This window comes from Oreochromis aureus, linkage group 18 (genome assembly GCF_013358895.1).
Source record: "Oreochromis aureus strain Israel breed Guangdong linkage group 18, ZZ_aureus, whole genome shotgun sequence".
NCBI lineage: Eukaryota > Metazoa > Chordata > Actinopteri > Cichliformes > Cichlidae > Oreochromis > Oreochromis aureus.
The window spans coordinates 18,616,799-18,633,209 of NC_052959.1; the positions used below are offsets into that span (position 1 = coordinate 18,616,799).

Below are 16,411 nucleotides of genomic sequence, written 5' to 3' on the forward strand. Positions count from 1 at the left end.
AACTTCAGGGAATTAAGACTAACAGATGTGCAGCAGGAGCTATGAAATTACATAAAAACAGACATTAATGTGCTTCTAACGCCTCACTGAAACTCTCTAAAAAAAAATATGCTTTAAAAAAGGTCTTCTAAGTCCAAAAAAATGAACAGAAATATTTTTTATGATAAAATTTCAACGTTTCATCAGGATATATTTTTAGTCAAAACAGCCGCCTGACCGTAGGTTTTTTTAATGACCTTGTTCAATAATCTTTCATGATGTTTAAACAGTAAAGGCCACCTTTGTTTTAATTTTAGCGTAATCAAATGATTTCAACAGCTGTTGCTCTACATTTTAATAACAATGATTCAACCTGGATTCCAGCTTTCGTATAAAGCGATTTATTAGGTCAATATACTTTACAGTTGTCTCTTGTTTGGTCGTTAATTCCTTCACATTTTTTTTTGTTCTTCCACAAATAGCTTTAAAAGGTGGTTTCTACACTTGCCAAACAAAAAACGCCTTAAGTTACATGCAAATGTCTCCAACAAATTGTACGAAACACAAAACAAACAAACAAAAAAATTAATCCAGAATAGCTTCACCAAATGAGGACATGCACATAACCAACAAAACAGTTTGGTCCTACATATAAATACTTAAAAAAATCTTTACAGTCGCATCTCATAGTGCTCATTTGTACCAGTTTTTACCCATTTATATTTACATATTAACAGAAACAATAAATAAAAATGAGAGCATATTGCCAAATAATTGGTCTGTCTGTGAGTAAATCCTCTTCTCCCTCAGACAAAATAATTGGATCATCCTTTTTGTGCTTCATGCGTTCAACAAATCAGTGGAACCTAGAGTCAAGTGTTTCTAATAATATTCTTTTTTTGATTTTCATCTGAGTTCATGGCCTGGTCCCTTGCTCTATTTGTTGATGCTGACTCCTCACAGCGAACCTGTTGACGTGCACCGGGATGGGGACCACAATTTTGGGATTTCTCACCGGTTCTCCCGACCGGTTGTTGACGTTGCCCGCTTTGATCCGTTTCCACTTGGCCCTACGGTTCTGAAACCAGATCTTCACCTGCACCTCGCTCAGTTTGAGTGCGTGTGCGATCTGGGAGCGTTCAGTCAGAGAAAGGTATTTTTTACAGTGAAACTCCTTTTCGAGTTCGAGCAGCTGCTCGCTGGTAAAAGCTGTTCGTCTCCTCCGGCTCTTCCCTGCTGAGCTGCCGGTCGGTAGCGCCTCCTGCGAGCCCGTTTTTAGTTTGCTCTTCTGGGACAGGGCGCCGCAGTTGTTGCCGTCCGAGAAACTTTCGTTCTCGCTGTCCGCGGAGCTGTCCTCTCGGTCGCTGCAAACTGTGTCTGCTGATTTTAGGTCCAGCTTCTCGTCGTCTGAACTGTAGAGTTTGGTCTCGCCTAAAATGCGAAGATAAACAAAGAACACACGAAAACATACGCATTTAGTGATTTTATAGTTTATGAGCCCGCAAATCAGCGGTGACAGCTGCAGATGTCTCACAACGTTGGACGACACTTGGTGTGTTTTGGGAAAAAATAAAAAAAGGCTGGCAGAGATCATGTGAAAGAACTTTTAAAAAAATAAATAAATTTCAGAAGAAAAAAAATCACATCAGTCATGCTGAATCATCACAGCGGTTTGTTTGTGGTCACTCAGTTGTTCCATGAGTTTCCACTGCAACTGAGAAACGTAGAAAATGCTGCATCCACATATAGACTGGAGTTATTCTTGGCATTTAGCTCTGTTTTATGCTATAATAAAGACTGGTTCAGAAAACATTTCAAATACGGCCTTTTAAAATAGCAAATGTGCCTGTAACGGCAGTTCCCTCATAAAGCTTCGCTCTATGCTGCATACTCGGGATTTAGTAAAATGCATTTTTAATCAAGAGCTCTAAATGTGAAAAGATGAGATTAACTAGAAATATACACTATACCTGCTAATTCATCTTCACCCAAGAGGCCACTAATCTCCGCTTTATCGCATTTTACGCACAGTGGTCACTTTTACGCGGCAGCCCCGAGGCTTAAATATAATGAAAGAGAATGAGTTGTAGAAGTGGTTGAGCCTACCTGATATTGTCTGAAAAGTTTCCGAGAAGTTGAGCATCTCAGAGCTCTTCTCCCGGCTGTGCAGCTCCTCGGAGTGTGGGCTTTCTTGCCTTCTTGCTCCCGGGTCGGCAGCGCTTAAACGTGGACCAGGCAGCTCTTGTGGTGGATAGAAACTGTCCGGGGGATCCGAGAAACTTGGCATCGTTGTTGTGAGCGCAACCATGGACGGCACCCCCTGTCCCAAACTGGCACAGAACGTGTTGGTGAGTCGTCCCGCAAAAGAAGCCAATGGCGCGAGTGGAGGTATACCAGACGATAAAGGGGAATGGGATAAAGCTTGTGGGATAACCAAAGGTCTGTACGGCATGAACATAGGATAGCCCGTGTAGAGCAGGTGTCCCGGTCTGGGCTGAGGGGTCCCTATCAGGGAATCGATTGAAAACGCCGTCCCTTGCCCGCCTGGTCGCTGCATTTTGCAGGCAAACACTTTGGTTCGGTGAAAACTTGAAAGCAAATGTCCTTCCGTCGACGACGAGCAAAACTTTCAGTTTAAAGAGAGCGTGAATTGAAAGTAGATCCTCTGCTGTGTTGTCATCCCTGGAAGTAGACCTCTTCTTCGGATATCTGCGCTCTAAATGCTTCAGTCAGTCGGACGCTTTGTTGTGTGCACCAGCGCTACCTTTTCCCTCTTATTTGTCACACACTGAGACATAAACACACGCTCCCTCTTTCTATCTGTCCCCTCTTTCCAACTCCTCCCTTCACCCCTCTCTGATGCACAGTGTGTGTGTGCGCGAGGAAAGAGAGGGCGAGAGCGCATTGGTTATCATCTGCAATACAAGAAGAATGAAAAGGGGGTGTTTCCCTGGGGGCTCATCCATCTTCCTCAAATTACGCTTCATTTCCTTATTCAGCCTCTGACTTTTTGGCCGTCTTGAGAGGCGGTAGTTTCCCAGTGGAGACCAAATAGACGAGTCACCCCCCTCATCCACCCCCCCTCAAGCCCTCCTCCCCTTTTGCCAGGTTCACCATTGACTGCAAAACGGTGTGAGAGACTGTTCCAGCCCTTCCCCTTCTATAATCGTTGACCACACCAACCCAATCAGCTATTATTAATTTTGATTGATGATAAGTAATTACTCTGGATTCAAGGGACAGCATAAAACAACGGTGGCTTTTGTTGAAATATTGGGACCGATGGGCATCAGAGTCGGGAGGGAGGAGAGGCAGATGTTTCTCCCATTCTCCGCGGCTAAAAACAATGCGTTTGGCTTCAGAAAGAAGAAGTGCCACGACAATCGCTCCCCGGAGAGAGAGCAAGCGAGAGAGAGAGAGAGAGAGAGAGAGAGAGAGAGAGATGCTGCGTGCGAAATTAGATTAAGATAAAAGCCGTTTGTGAGGTCAACTTCAGTGTGGACACAGACTCACAGTGGCTAAAGTCACTAATCCCCAAATCTAAATCTATAAATCTATAAACTTTAATCTCTTTTGCTGGCCATATGCCAATTAAAACAACTTGTGATTTTTTCCTTTTTTTTTTTAGACACTAAATAAAGCACTAATTTTACTGTGCGCTTTTGGAAAAGTAATTTGTCCCTGATCAAAGTCGCATGGGGTGGGAAGAAAAAAAATCTCTTTTCTTAAGCACTGGTTTAATCGCAGATCATCTCACCTTTTAAATGGCAATGGGAACTGATGATGATTAGCCCTATTGAGTCCTGGGTGCCCGGGCTCTCCAACTGGTCGTCTGATTGCATGAGGACATAAACATATCACCACCGACTCTGATTAGCAGTGGAGGGCCAGGGCAGGCTAATTCTTATAATTGCAAGTGACTTCAGCAGCACCTCGCTTTGATCTACTGAAACCATTTGCCGAGCTCGTCTTCCTTTCTTTTTCGTGTTATTCTGAGTTTACATTGCTGCTCTTTGCGCGCTTTGTGAACGAAATTCTGTAATTGCCTGTTTCTTTTCTTAAAGACCAATCAAAACTGTGTTAAAATAGGGCCTGTGTTCTCAACCTCTTTATGACTAAAAAAAGTTTTATACGGCAGGGATATAAAAATGATACCGAACCTCTATCTGCTGTCTGTAAATTCACATTAAAGCTGTCCCCCCCCCGTGTAATAATTTTAAAAAGGTCCAGATCGTCTCCATCTAAACTTTTCCACCCAGTAAGTGATGGAATAGAAGAAGCGCTCTTTTTTTTTTCCGCCTGTGCCGTTCTAATCTCCTAAACCAAATCTAAAAATAATTTCACAACACACATTCAAATATCTCTAAAAGTTATTCAACATATTTCTGTTTATTTGATTTCAATTTTTAATTTTTGAGGGCATACTGGTTTGGATACCGGTGCTTCCTAAAATATTTTTGTGTTATAAATTACTAATTTCCAGAAAAACGCGGCAATGACAAAACAACCAGTAAACACTGAGAGAGAGAAAAATGACTACAAGCAAAAACATGACAGAAAAATATAAAAACATGAAACATGAAAAGAACAATGACCCGATCATGCAGCAGTGGTGGAAAACTTTATTTTCATTTCAAGCCTGTTTTATTCATATATATAATTACAGGCATCTCGGTGAATCAAACGATTAATGCAAATATTTTGATGGCAATCCTCCATGTGAAAAAACATAATTACTATGCTCCCTAGCGCTGACCTATGATAATAATTATGTATACAATTTAAAACAAGTCGTCCTTTTTAAATTAAAGTGTAAAAGTAAGAAAAAAAGAAAAAGTGATCAAAAAAAGTAAAGAAAATATAAAACAATACAGCTGCAGCCCCACTGCATAATTTATTAATTCTAGTCTGTAGCGCCCTCTTGTGGTGCAACACCAAACGTGTTTCTGCGCCGAGACATGGATCAAAACATGACAGCAAACGACTCTGCGTCTGCCTCCTGAAAATCTTGTGTGGCAGCATGCACCCTAAAAAATCTGCGTATTGATTCACATTGTTGGACTTTTATCACCATCGATATTTGGTACACAGATTCACACTCAGATTGCACTTTTAGTGAATGTATCCTCTGAAATCCAGGAGAAGGTAGTTCTTGATGAACTTGGGCAGATCGAGCTTTGGGACCACTTTGTGTACCCGGCCTTCCAGGAATTTCCTGAGGCTGCAGCGAGCCAAGTGTTGCAGGGAGCGAGGAGTCATTTCCAGGGAGAAGACTGACTCATAAAATTCTTTGTATTCCTTTTTTGGACAGAAACACACAAAAAATAGATTTAACTGATGAACTGATACTTGATTGATGGCTCTATATCGATGCTATGATATTCTGAGTTTAGTTTTGCAATCAGCTTATATTTAAAAATGAATGATTAAAAAAAATCTCTTTCTGAATATAAAATAAAAATAAATTATTTAATGTTCTTTTCATTTTTAAAAGCCCTCATATTTATAAAGAAACTACAATATTTTTCTCTACCTAAACGGCTGAGATGGGTCACTTTAAAAGTATTCATTTAAAGACAATGAAGAATAAAACATTTTACTAAACAAATTAATAATAATAAAATAAAAATGGTAAACCTAATTCATAATTTCACATTTAAAAAGCTTGCCTTAAACACCTCTTCTGACACAGACTCAACCCAGGTGTCCGTGACTTTGAGGTGACTGTAGGCATTCAGGAGAACCTCAATGGTGCGTGGCGATTTGGAGCAGTGCATCAAAACCTGCAAGGTGCATCACAACTCAGAGCAAAGCAGTACGATTTATACAATCAACATTTAAGTTCATGAGCAAGCATGTGACTCCATAGAACTGAAGAAATAAAGTAATTAAACACTTGTGAAATGAACAGATTGGTCTTCCCTCCAGGGGTTTAACTGGAAATTATGCAATTAGTGCTAATTAATCTCCTATTAACACTTGCCTAATTAGGAACCAGGCATTTTGTGTAGTGCACGTGGGTTCACTGATAGTTGTAGTCTGTTTCCCGCTGAGAGTGCAACACTTCATGTTGTGCCATGAGATGGTAATGATTTGAATGTGAAGTTGTGAAGTCTGGAATATCGCAAGGAACAGTGTAGTGTTTCAAAGAAATCTTAGTCAAGGTGTTACATGTGCAGTACTTGCTAATTATGCAAAATGAGCCACCTTGATGAATAATTGGTGTATGCTGTAGCCGTGATAGCATGCTTCTGCACACGTTTTATTCTAATTCCATGTAATATTCAAGCATTTGGGTCCCTACCTTCGGAAGAGCACCGGGCCACACCCGAATGGAGCCGTGGTTGAGCAGAGAGCGGACAATCCTCTCGGGACTATGGGAAATCTTGTAGGCCACCACCTTCAGGATGTTGTGCATCGGAGCTTCACCTCCATAGTCCATGTTGTTAACACTGGCCCCATTTTCCAGCAGTAGATCCACTATGTCTGGGTTCGCATTCTTACAGGCCATGTGCAAAGGAGTGCGTTTGTCCTGTTCCTCAGTGTGGATGTTGGCCCCTGCGTTTATCAGTATCTGACACACCTTGAAATAATTACGGAGGTCCTGTGCCTCCTGGGGCTGTGAGCAAGCAGAATTGAGGGAGGTGAGACCCTCATAGTTCTGTTTGTCCACAGCAGCTCCATGACGCAGGTACAGCTCAGTGTGGTCTGGGAGGCCATTCCTGGCAGCCACATGGAGAGGAGTGTCATATTCATCTACAGTGCAGCCGTTGATTGCAGCTCCATACTGAAGGAGATACTTGGCACATCTGCAGACAGGATTAATAGAATCAGGTAGATCAGTTGTTCCTACACTTTAGATTTTTTTTTTCTCTTTCAGATTCAAAGGCATTCTAATGCATTATGCTTGGTATATTTTTTTGTCAGCTGGTTATATTACAGCAAAATTTACAACTAGGGGCAGCAGCAGTCCCACATTTAATATATTTTACTGTCACTTGTAGCTTCACCTCCTGCTCCTGGAATATGTAACTCCTGAAGGAGGAAATGACAGACATAACAAAATGTTTACTCTGCAATAAATACACCTTTTGCTCAGGTAAATATACTCAGGGGTTTTGTTTGCTCTTATATAACCTTGCAGCTACAAGGATACAAATTCAAGTACTGGTGTTTAAGACTGACTGCACTAGATGAGGAATGGAAATACCCTTACATAGTTTTACTGGATTTCACTTACTCAAGGGATTCATGGCTTGTACAAACATGCAAAGGCATAAGGCCGTCCTCTGAGACAGCATTGGCATTGGCACCGTGCATCAGCAAGAGTTTGGCACACTCTGGTTGGCAGTTTTCACAAGCCTCGTGCAGCGCAGTGGTGCCGCCAGGTGCTAGGTCAACATCTGCTCTGCGCTGCAGCAGGAGCCTCAGGCAGTCCGTGAAGCCTCGACCAGCTGTGATGTGAAGCGGTGTCGTCAGCTCCTGCTCATAAGTCAGTGACCACAGTCCTGCCAACAGGGAGCAAAAGTGTCATGAAGACAACATTGAACTCAACCCATAGGAAGACTGTCAAAGTATACATGTCACATATATGCTTCAGCAGATATAGTATACAGCAGGGGTGTCAAAAATAAGGCCTGGGGGCCAGAATAGGTATGGTAAACACTTCAATCCAGCCCGGTGGATGGCTTTTGGAAAGTATTAGAAAGGGAGGACATTTTTGGATTTTTAACTGTATTTTTATGTTTTACAGCTTTTCCTGCTATAAACTAATAGACATAGTTAAGTAATAGATAAAGAATGAAATGACAGAAGTACCTGTTTTTTATTTTCTACTATAGAAATCTTGGTTAAAAAAGAAAACTTTCAGTGGAACAAAAACTTTAGGTTTTTAAATACATGATAGTCTGAGCCACCAGGCATTTTTCTGTACTTTTACACATTTATCATGCAGAAAAACTGAGTTGTGGTGTTGAAACTACACTTCTTTATCTTATATCAAGGTACCTCTGGGATCAGATGTTTGGTTAAACATCCTTACACTGACAAAGTTGCGTTTCCCCCGTCTCGCCCACTTAAAATCAAAGTGGACTGTATGTAACCCTCAATGTAATTTGACATCCCTGGTATAGTGTAACATCTTAATGTACTCATGATAACATGTTTCATCAAAATCTAGTTTAATCTTGCATCAGCAAGATTAAACATAAAAATCAAGGACCTACTCAGGCCTCTGTAGTTAAATCTAAAGTTCTTCCACTCCTCCAAGTTGCTGGTGTCATAAATTGCATCAATAAGGTAGCCATACTCATCATCATCCACGATACCGAGGATAGTCAGCTCATCGCCCACGAGCAAAGAGTTCCAGAACTGCAGGATACAACCTGTGGCCTTGGCTGTGGCGATCACATCTTCTCTGTATTTCTTTTGTTTGCGCCACTTCATTCTAGGTGCTACGTAAGCCATATTACAGCGAACTAGTTTGTTTTTAAAATGTGTTAGTTGTGAGGTTTCTCCTGAAGCACCACTTATGCAGGTTGTTTGTGCAGACAGGGCTATTTCAGGGAGGTGTTATGTGATATTGTGCTTGACCCTTTGAACCAGTGGCATGAGAGCCAATGACTGTGCATCGCATGTAACCTGCCTAATTATCCAGCTAATACAGTTTTGCAGTCTAAGAAATTAGAAGTGACACATCATTTTAGCTACAACAAAAAAAGTCCTTCATGATGTTTTTCCAGTGACGAAACAAGTTATTAAAAGCGGACACTGACTCAGTCTTCAATGGAAGGGTCACAACTGAATCTAATGGATTGTCCTGTTGCAGAGAACAAACAGATGACTCTCAGGTCTGATTATGTGGTGGGCATATGATGGTTTCTATAAATATCTCTTCGGGTTCTGTGGCTATAAATATTGCATTGATTTATCAAGCGAGAGGTGCCAGATGCAGGTTGCTCAGCAATGCACAGCAGTGATTTCTTTATATGTTTTTGCCTTTATTTTTTTCGTGAAATCACAGGAAATATCTGTTGTGTTGAAACCATACTTCTGATTTTGGTTGCCAATCTCGAGAAAATACAGTCCAATTCATGCGACTTCTTAGATCACTGATGAAGATGGATGTTGTCTCTTACCTTCCCCTCTGGCAGCCCAGCGCATTTCCCCTCCCTGTGGCTCAATGATGAGGTTTGCTGTGGATCCTCTAGGAAAAAAGTGCTGCATAGCCTCCAGGTCTCCTGTATACAAAGCATTGTGGATGACCACATCGTGGCAGACAGCTGGTGGCAGGGACTTCAGCAGTGCTCTGTTGTTGGCCTCCTTCTTCAGCATATAGCTACTCAGATTATGAGAGGCAAGTTGCTTGCTGTACTTGTATCTCTCTAACGTGTCCTTGTCAAGTTCAAGAGAACGCAAGGCCATGGACGTGAAGACAAAGCTGCCTCTCGACATGCTTGTTGTGCGATATGTGTATGATTATGTCTAACAAGTCCCCTCTCTCTGTTTCTGTTGTTATTTCACTCTCTCTGGCTGATGTCCACTTTGTACCCGCCGGCTGTTCACAGGGTTGATTCACCGAGTTGTTTTGGTATTCGGCATGAGACCCTCCCTGCAGCGTGACAAGTAAATGCTATTTTTATGTCTCACACGCAGCCACTCAAACCTCTCCTGTTTGCCTCCAGCAAAGTTATAAAGTCTCTCTGTTAGTCTGCTAGTATCAAACCCAGTGCATGCTGTTTTAAAAGTAATACAATATTTACTAAAATTACATGTAATTTAGCAAAACTTTACCAAAAGGAGGCTTAAAAACTACTGAACTACCCTACTTTAAATTTATTGAGCATAAGTCTGAAAAGTCAGTGGATGTGAACCTTTTTGTGCACTGTTCACCGTCATTGTTTTAACAAAAAAAAACAAAAAAAACATGTTAAAAAATAAAAAATCTCCAGACCTGTAAGGACAGATTTTGCCATGACATTTTTCTTAGAGGAAGAGCAAATAAGAATGCCCTATTTGTAAGCCCCTGAGTAGCTAGCAGAATGCCTTTTTCAGCTCAGTATTTTTTTTCCAAGAGCTTTAATGGATTTTATGTATCCACATGGCTCCCTGCATTAGAACATTAGGCTGAATGACTGGCAACCGCTGTGTCACTCTGCCCCACGTGTAGTGTTCTGATGGCGGAGGGACGGCACATAATTAAGCCTCTTAAGCCTACTCGCTAGGCATCTGACAAACATCTCTTTTGACTGATGAACAACCATTTTCCAGTTGTAGAAATTCTACCCAGAAAAAAAAACAAAACAAAAAACCCCCAAAACAAAACAGATCTCACAGCTCTGTAGACACCAAGGATGGAATTTCATGTCTTCAAAGGGTGACCTTCAGTTTGACACCATCAGCATCACCATCTAATTTTAGCAGTATCTGATACATTGCGTATCAAAAACACACTTTTTAAGGTGTACTTATCCGCCTTCGTGTTGGAGTCTATTAAGATGCCTGCAAGCTCTGCGGAAAACAAAGTTTGCGCCACAGGTGGAGGAAAACGCGATATTGGTGAAGAGGTTTTACCTTCTTTTCTACTCGAAAACACAGAAGCAGAGCCGCATCTCATCTATACCTTAACGACTGTTCTGGTATGGAAATCAAGGTCATTTATTTTATGTTACAGTTGGTAATAGATGCCACATTAAACTGAAGGCGAGTAAGAGTTTCAACTTTGAAAACACACATTACCAGAGAGAGACTAGGAATATTGTTTTTGCGGCTGGAGTACATCCTTTTAAATGATATACATAATGAGTTTATAATATGCATCTGGGCTACCTCCTCTCTACTTTGATGTCTTCCAAATGGCCCGGGTGTCATCAGCAAAACATGTAGGCACTTTCCCGCCTCATTGACTCCCAAATGTATTTTAAATATCATTCCTGGTAACGCAATTATTTAAAACGCTGAACTAAACACTTACTAATGGGGAAAAAGACAGCCACTTCGATAAATTCATTTCTCAAATGGTGGGCATTCGTGTTTCCTTTTTTTCCCCTTTTTCTCTCTCTGTGAAGCGGAGGCAACTCTGATGATAACAAAAAAAACATCAGCAGCAGTAACACCCCCTGCCCTCACAGCCCCCTGTGGACATATTAAATCTATGGTTTCCTCACATTACCCACCAGTAGCTGCTTCTCCAAGGCTTTCTGCATTGTGGTCAACCACCTTCCTATCCCAAGGCAGTCAGTAAGAGGCTGGACATCAGCAACGGCCCTGATGAGAGCGAGGCACTTCATTTATGCAATCATAGGCAATTAGTTCCCTCTGATTATGAGGCTCTTAATGCTATTTTGAGTACTGTGTGCCACAGTACTACAGAAAGAAATTAAACTATAGCCCCCCCCTCCACACTGAGCAGTCATTTAATATACTGGGAACATAATGAAATGTACACAGTAATTACAGTAATATTAAATGCTAATGGGTTTGCAATTGGCTCTGCTGTTAGTTTAAGAGAGTCAGAAAGACAGTTCAAGTTTAGACACGGATCAATTATCCATCAGGTGTTTCTTATCTTAGTGGTTTATGTGTTATTTCATGTTATTCCTATCAGAAAAAGCGAGATCAGTGCTTGAGCAACTCTGTGCTGGTTAATACGCTAGATACACATTTCAGCACACGTCTCTGCCATGAAGTTTGCATTCAGGTCGTGATAAGAGACGATAGACAAGTTTAATTGGTTATTGACATTATCTAAAGACAAGCTAGCTGTTGCATTTACTGTATGTATTTTCTGCAGGTTCCGATTTTAATCCGGGCTCACTTGTTCTAATTTTCTTTGCATCACACTGTAGTCCATCCAGTCGTATTAAGCTAGGCACACACAATCTGCTTTGCATATTTCATGCCATTAAACATCTTGGATAACTAATCAGCAATGCTTTGCTTCTATACATGTGACACATAAAAGTCTACAACTGGGCTTAGGCGAGGTTTCCTGTTTGCAAATTTTCCTCAAATCTCATCACAATGCTTGAGATGTTGGTGAAGAACCTAAATGAATTTATAGAGCCTTGAATTGAACAGTAGCCCCAGACCATTCAGTGGAAGCATGATTACTTTTTCTGTATTCTTTCAGCCCTTAGCCCACTACCTATAATGTATTGTATGGGTCTTTGCAGATTCCAATTGTCTCTCAATGCACTGATCACCACGCAAATAGCCCTCTGTTTCATCATGACAATTGAGAGGTTCATATTTCAACCTAATAGTCCTGTATAACTTTAACCATCTATCACAACCTCATTTCATTGCGGTTGCAGTTAATACGCGCTTCCCTGCCAAGTGGAACATTTTCTAATGATGCACTCTCACATGAAAACAAGGCAAGTCATCCCAGGCTCTGCATCACTCACTAATGCACCCATCCATAATGTGTTCATAGCAGTCTGCCTAAAGGAGACAGCGATGACTACTACTAGGCATGGGCATGAGAGGGGATATGGGGAAGAGTGCAAGACACAAAACCTAAATGGCCACGATTATTATGAACAAAGTCACTGCCATTAAAGGCCGTATCACCCTCATAATAACATCTGTAGATTTCATATCATTACCAAGAATACTAGGAAATATCTGAGATGGTATCTCAACAATAACAGTCAGTGGCGGGAGTCGCACGCAACCTGCATTATCACAGTAAGTCTGGCTTTGTAGGATGTTGATAAGTGCAGTCTAATAGGTGTATGTAAAGCCCGATGTAAACACCATCCTAATTAGAGAGACCTTTATCAGTTCCGCCGCTTTATGCAGATTGAACTGGTGCAAACGCTAGTGTCATTATCCTGTAATCAAGTAGCATTCAGCTGATGGTGCTGTCTCTTAAAAACCTGATTATAATGCATAACAAGGACACAGTGTTGCTTTATCTCCTCTGTTAGTTTATAAATATTTCAATTTTAAGGATGACCTAGCCAGATAAAGATCTTGCAGGGGTTTGTATGAACTTCACCATAAGTGAAAAGATTGCTGTATTTTAAAATATAAGTAAACACAGTAGTGTGTATTTAGTCAAAAACAGCAAAAAAAAAAAAAATTGACACAATACCAAACTTCGAAACTTATATGAAAAACACCACTAATCTTTGTTTTGAAGATATTTCTATATTTCAAAAAGATTTATACCAGGCGAATAAAAAAAATATAACTTTGGACATTATTTTTTTTCTTTGTTAAGTTTTCCTTCTATTGAGTAATTGCTCTCTCTCTATATATATTATTTTATAAAATTATGATCTCATTTTTTCCCATTATCATGATGGACAAAACTTCAGAAATAATTTTTAAAAATTATTTCTTTTACTTTGTTTTTTTTTTTCTTCTACTTTCTGGTAGCTGGACAGACACAATGCAATCCGGAAATGAGTTCAAATGATTAGTGACCAAAACCAAAGACACTTTTTTTTGTTTCAGTACCTGGCAGCAAACACTCACACATGTTAAATAAACCTTCCTTCCTTCTTTCATCGTCGTCAGGGTTAACAGGATGACTTGCTAGCTAGCTAAGCTATAGTTTAGCTAATTTTCGCACTTTTCATAATTACAACCGCCCAGGTGCTTCTGACAATATTGAAACTGTTATGACGATGATGATGACGATGTCTGAAGTGAAAAAGAGACTATTATTTGTGGGCGTACAGACTATGAGGTCTTTAATCATTAAAGAAAGTATAGGTTAAAAAAAAACAAGGCGATATTACCTGGCAGTTCAAGTTCAAGTTTACATGGTAACGCTGGAGACACCTGTTCAAGTGCCCACCTGTGCGTGCTGCTGCTGTAATCTGCATCTGTAATCTGCCTGTAATCAGAAAGAAAGTGTGATGTCATGTTTTAATCAGAACCATGCTTTCAATAGGTTTGTTATGGACAGCATCCAGCAGACATATACATCCATACATCATTCAGACTATACTGGTGGAAAATGGCAGACCTCTACCACACTATGTTTGCTTATGGTGAATTAAAGCATTGTGGTAAGAGCTTGATTGCGAGCGTCTTAATTTGGACATTCTTGATATAGAGAGAAATGTTCAAGCTCCCCGACAAAACATGATAGCGTTCAGTGCACTAATGGATTGCTACGGTATAACTTCTAAAGGGTTATTGCTGCTGCATTGACTTTATTGGTTTTTACTAATAGTTATCAAGAAGGTGAAAGGCAGGTTTTAATATTTAAATGGGGGAGTGCTACTGGCTTCCAAATGAGTAATTTCTGTAGTTTCTAGTTTGCCATCACACTGCGGTACACAACTTATGCAAGGCTGAAACACACAAAAGTCCCCTTTGAAGGTGCATCTGAACGAGACAGATGCAATTACCCCATCTAGTGGCAACACCAGCCTTGATGGCTTTACTTTATTGGGGGAGGAAAAAAGAAATAAAACCATTGCTTTGTGAATTATTTTAATGACCAGCTTTCAAAATGCCAACTCTCAAGTTTAAATTCCTCATCATAACGCACTGGAAGTTTTCACTTGGAGCTGGTGTACTTGGTGACGGCCTTGGTTCCCTCAGACACGGCGTGTTTAGCCAGCTCCCCGGGCAGCAGCAGCCTCACCGCAGTTTGCACCTCTCTGCTGGTGATGGTGGAGCGCTTGTTGTACTGAGCCAGGCGGGACGCTTCTGTGGCAATCCTCTCGAACAGGTCATTGACGAAGGAGTTCATGATGCTCATGGCTCTGCTCGAAATCCCCGTGTCCGGATGAACCTGAGGGCAGGAAGAAGGGTTGCCATGCCATTTAATTAGAGGACAAAGAAAACCGAGGCAGCCATAAGGTTCGTTGCGCCTTTCTTCTTCTTCACCCACCTGTTTCAAAACTTTATAGATGTACATCGCGTAAGTCTCTCTTCTTTTGGCTTTTCTTTTGGCTTTTTTCTCAGTTGAACTCTTCCCCTTCTTTTTGGATGCGTCGTTAGTCATGTTAACCAGTCAAAACTGCTATATCCACTTATTCAGGAGCGGTTTTCCCAATCTTGGCTGACGGGCAGCTGTTTATGTAGCGTGCCTTAATTAGTGATTAATTTACTTCACCTGGTTTGCTTCTGTAGGCTAGACTGATAGACATCAAAGTATAGCCAAAAACTGACCATGAGAACGAATGTTTATCACATTAGTATTATTCTTATTTTTTTCTTCGTATTCTGTGTTTTAGTGGCTTTATTTATTTATTTATTTATTTTGCAAGTGGAAGTAGATTTCTATATTTAGGATGTTGCACCTAACAATGGTGTCCACTGGGTGGCGGACTTGCATTAGTTTTAAAGACTCGACATGCGCTTGAAAGCGGATTTCTATACTTGCTTTTGATTTAATTGCAATCCACTTTAATCTTCCTTCTGCCTCGTGGGTCATTAAATGTACCAAACATGTGGATGCCATTAAGCATCATAACAGTAATCAACAACACCTTTGAGCTCCATTTGCAGTCATATCCAGTGTTTAGGTGACAATCAGCCACACATGAAAGGTTATACAGTTTTCCGATAGATTAATGCGCACTGAGGCTGTGTTTATTAAAAATGCATGCCATTATGAGCAAGGTTGAAGCTTTAACCCCAGCCCCAAAGCCCAGGGTTCATTTTGTTCACAGTAGTACTTTTTTTTAGTGTGACAAAATTAATTCTGCACTCTTAATGGGGCACAGTGGTGCAGAGGCTCGGTACCCCCAGGTGGCCAGCTGGCAGTCTTTGCCATCTCCTTGTACCTGTGTAGGTTTCCCCTAAGCGCACCACCCTCCTCCCACAGTCTAAAATATGCAAGTTAGGTTCACGGGTGACTCTTAATTGCCCAGTCTCTTTGTGGCTGTACTCCACCAGTGCTTTAAAGATAATATAGCAGAGTGAATGGATAGATTGAAAAAAAAAAAATTCCAATGTGATGCTAATGACTGTTTCCTGCCACATCCATCCACCCATCCATCCATCCTTTCGACTTCTCCCGACACTTCCCTTTTCACATGACAGAATCAGATGTTATATTTTATGCTTCAATTGAACTTTTACAAATGCAAAACTTACATTATTTATGATGATTTTCATGATTACTGCTCTCATTTGCAAACAGAAATCATGTGTTTAAATATGGACTGCTGTACAACAGGAATATATTCCAACTAACTGTTGACATTTCCTTTTTCTTTGTGTTTATTTTGAAAAACTTGAATTGGAAAACTTTTCATTTGAGGAGTTATACAACTATTACCGCCAGAAGGACAAATTAATGGTAGCAGGTAATAGAAGTGAGCCCATAGTAGGTTTTTCACTCTTCTCTTTTGATGCTAAATACTGAATATATTTCAGTCTGTGCTGGTGTAAATGTGTGATTGTGGCTGTTTGCTTAGTAGTGCCGTGTTTACATCTCTAAGCTTGTGTTTGATCCTGG

General features: G+C 40.6%; 3 protein-coding genes across 5 annotated transcripts; all 3 read right to left on the reverse strand.

Moving 5' to 3' along the window:
• Positions 1-434: 434 nt before the first annotated feature.
• Positions 435-2,816, reverse strand: gbx1 (gastrulation brain homeobox 1). Its single transcript, XM_031737855.2, has 2 exons — positions 2,086-2,816; positions 435-1,410 (listed from the first exon to the last, which is right to left on the reverse strand). The coding sequence occupies exons 1-2, from the start codon at positions 2,534-2,536 to the stop codon at positions 896-898; spliced, it is 966 nt and encodes a 321-aa protein (XP_031593715.1). The 5' UTR covers positions 2,537-2,816; the 3' UTR covers positions 435-895.
• Positions 2,817-4,579: 1,763 nt separating this feature from the next.
• On the reverse strand, positions 4,580-14,277 carry asb10 (ankyrin repeat and SOCS box containing 10). 3 transcript variants are annotated; one of them, XM_039602753.1, is made up of 6 exons: positions 13,927-14,277; positions 13,731-13,828; positions 7,220-7,487; positions 6,284-6,788; positions 5,649-5,762; positions 4,580-5,277 (listed from the first exon to the last, which is right to left on the reverse strand). In XM_039602753.1, exons 1-6 carry the CDS (start codon positions 13,929-13,931, stop codon positions 5,092-5,094), a joined length of 1,176 nt encoding a protein of 391 aa, XP_039458687.1. In that variant the 5' UTR covers positions 13,932-14,277; the 3' UTR covers positions 4,580-5,091. The 3 variants fall into 3 exon arrangements, with proteins under 3 accessions (XP_039458687.1, XP_031593714.2, XP_039458686.1); XM_031737854.2 differs by lacking the exons at positions 13,731-13,828; positions 13,927-14,277 and adding an exon at positions 9,117-9,765; XM_039602752.1 differs by lacking the exons at positions 13,731-13,828; positions 13,927-14,277 and adding an exon at positions 8,205-8,489.
• Positions 14,278-14,416: 139 nt separating this feature from the next.
• Positions 14,417-15,019, reverse strand: zgc:92591 (uncharacterized protein LOC436997 homolog). Its single transcript, XM_031737775.2, has 2 exons — positions 14,837-15,019; positions 14,417-14,737 (listed from the first exon to the last, which is right to left on the reverse strand). Exons 1-2 carry the CDS (start codon positions 14,948-14,950, stop codon positions 14,501-14,503), a joined length of 351 nt encoding a protein of 116 aa, XP_031593635.1. The 5' UTR covers positions 14,951-15,019; the 3' UTR covers positions 14,417-14,500.
• Between the last annotated feature and the right edge of the window lie 1,392 nt (positions 15,020-16,411).

What these genes read in the sequence shown, in the direction of transcription:
- gbx1 (XM_031737855.2), bottom strand. Translation starts at nt 2,536, where the DNA reads ATGCAGCGACCAGGCGGGCAAGGGACGGCGTTTTCAATCGATTCCCTG. An exon ending in AACTTTTCAGACAATATCAG is followed by an intron (nt 1,411 to 2,085) that starts GTAGGCTCAACC and finishes TTCGCATTTTAG; the next exon opens with GCGAGACCAAACTCTACAGT.
- asb10 (XM_031737854.2), bottom strand. Translation starts at nt 9,432, where the DNA reads ATGTCGAGAGGCAGCTTTGTCTTCACGTCCATGGCCTTGCGTTCTCTT. An exon ending in CTGGGCTGCCAGAGGGGAAG is followed by an intron (nt 7,488 to 9,116) that starts GTAAGAGACAAC and finishes CCCTGTTGGCAG; the next exon opens with GACTGTGGTCACTGACTTAT. An exon ending in GGCCCGGTGCTCTTCCGAAG is followed by an intron (nt 5,763 to 6,283) that starts GTAGGGACCCAA and finishes TGCACCTTGCAG; the next exon opens with GTTTTGATGCACTGCTCCAA.
- zgc:92591 (XM_031737775.2), bottom strand. Translation starts at nt 14,950, where the DNA reads ATGACTAACGACGCATCCAAAAAGAAGGGGAAGAGTTCAACTGAGAAA. An exon ending in TCTATAAAGTTTTGAAACAG is followed by an intron (nt 14,738 to 14,836) that starts GTGGGTGAAGAA and finishes TCCTGCCCTCAG; the next exon opens with GTTCATCCGGACACGGGGAT.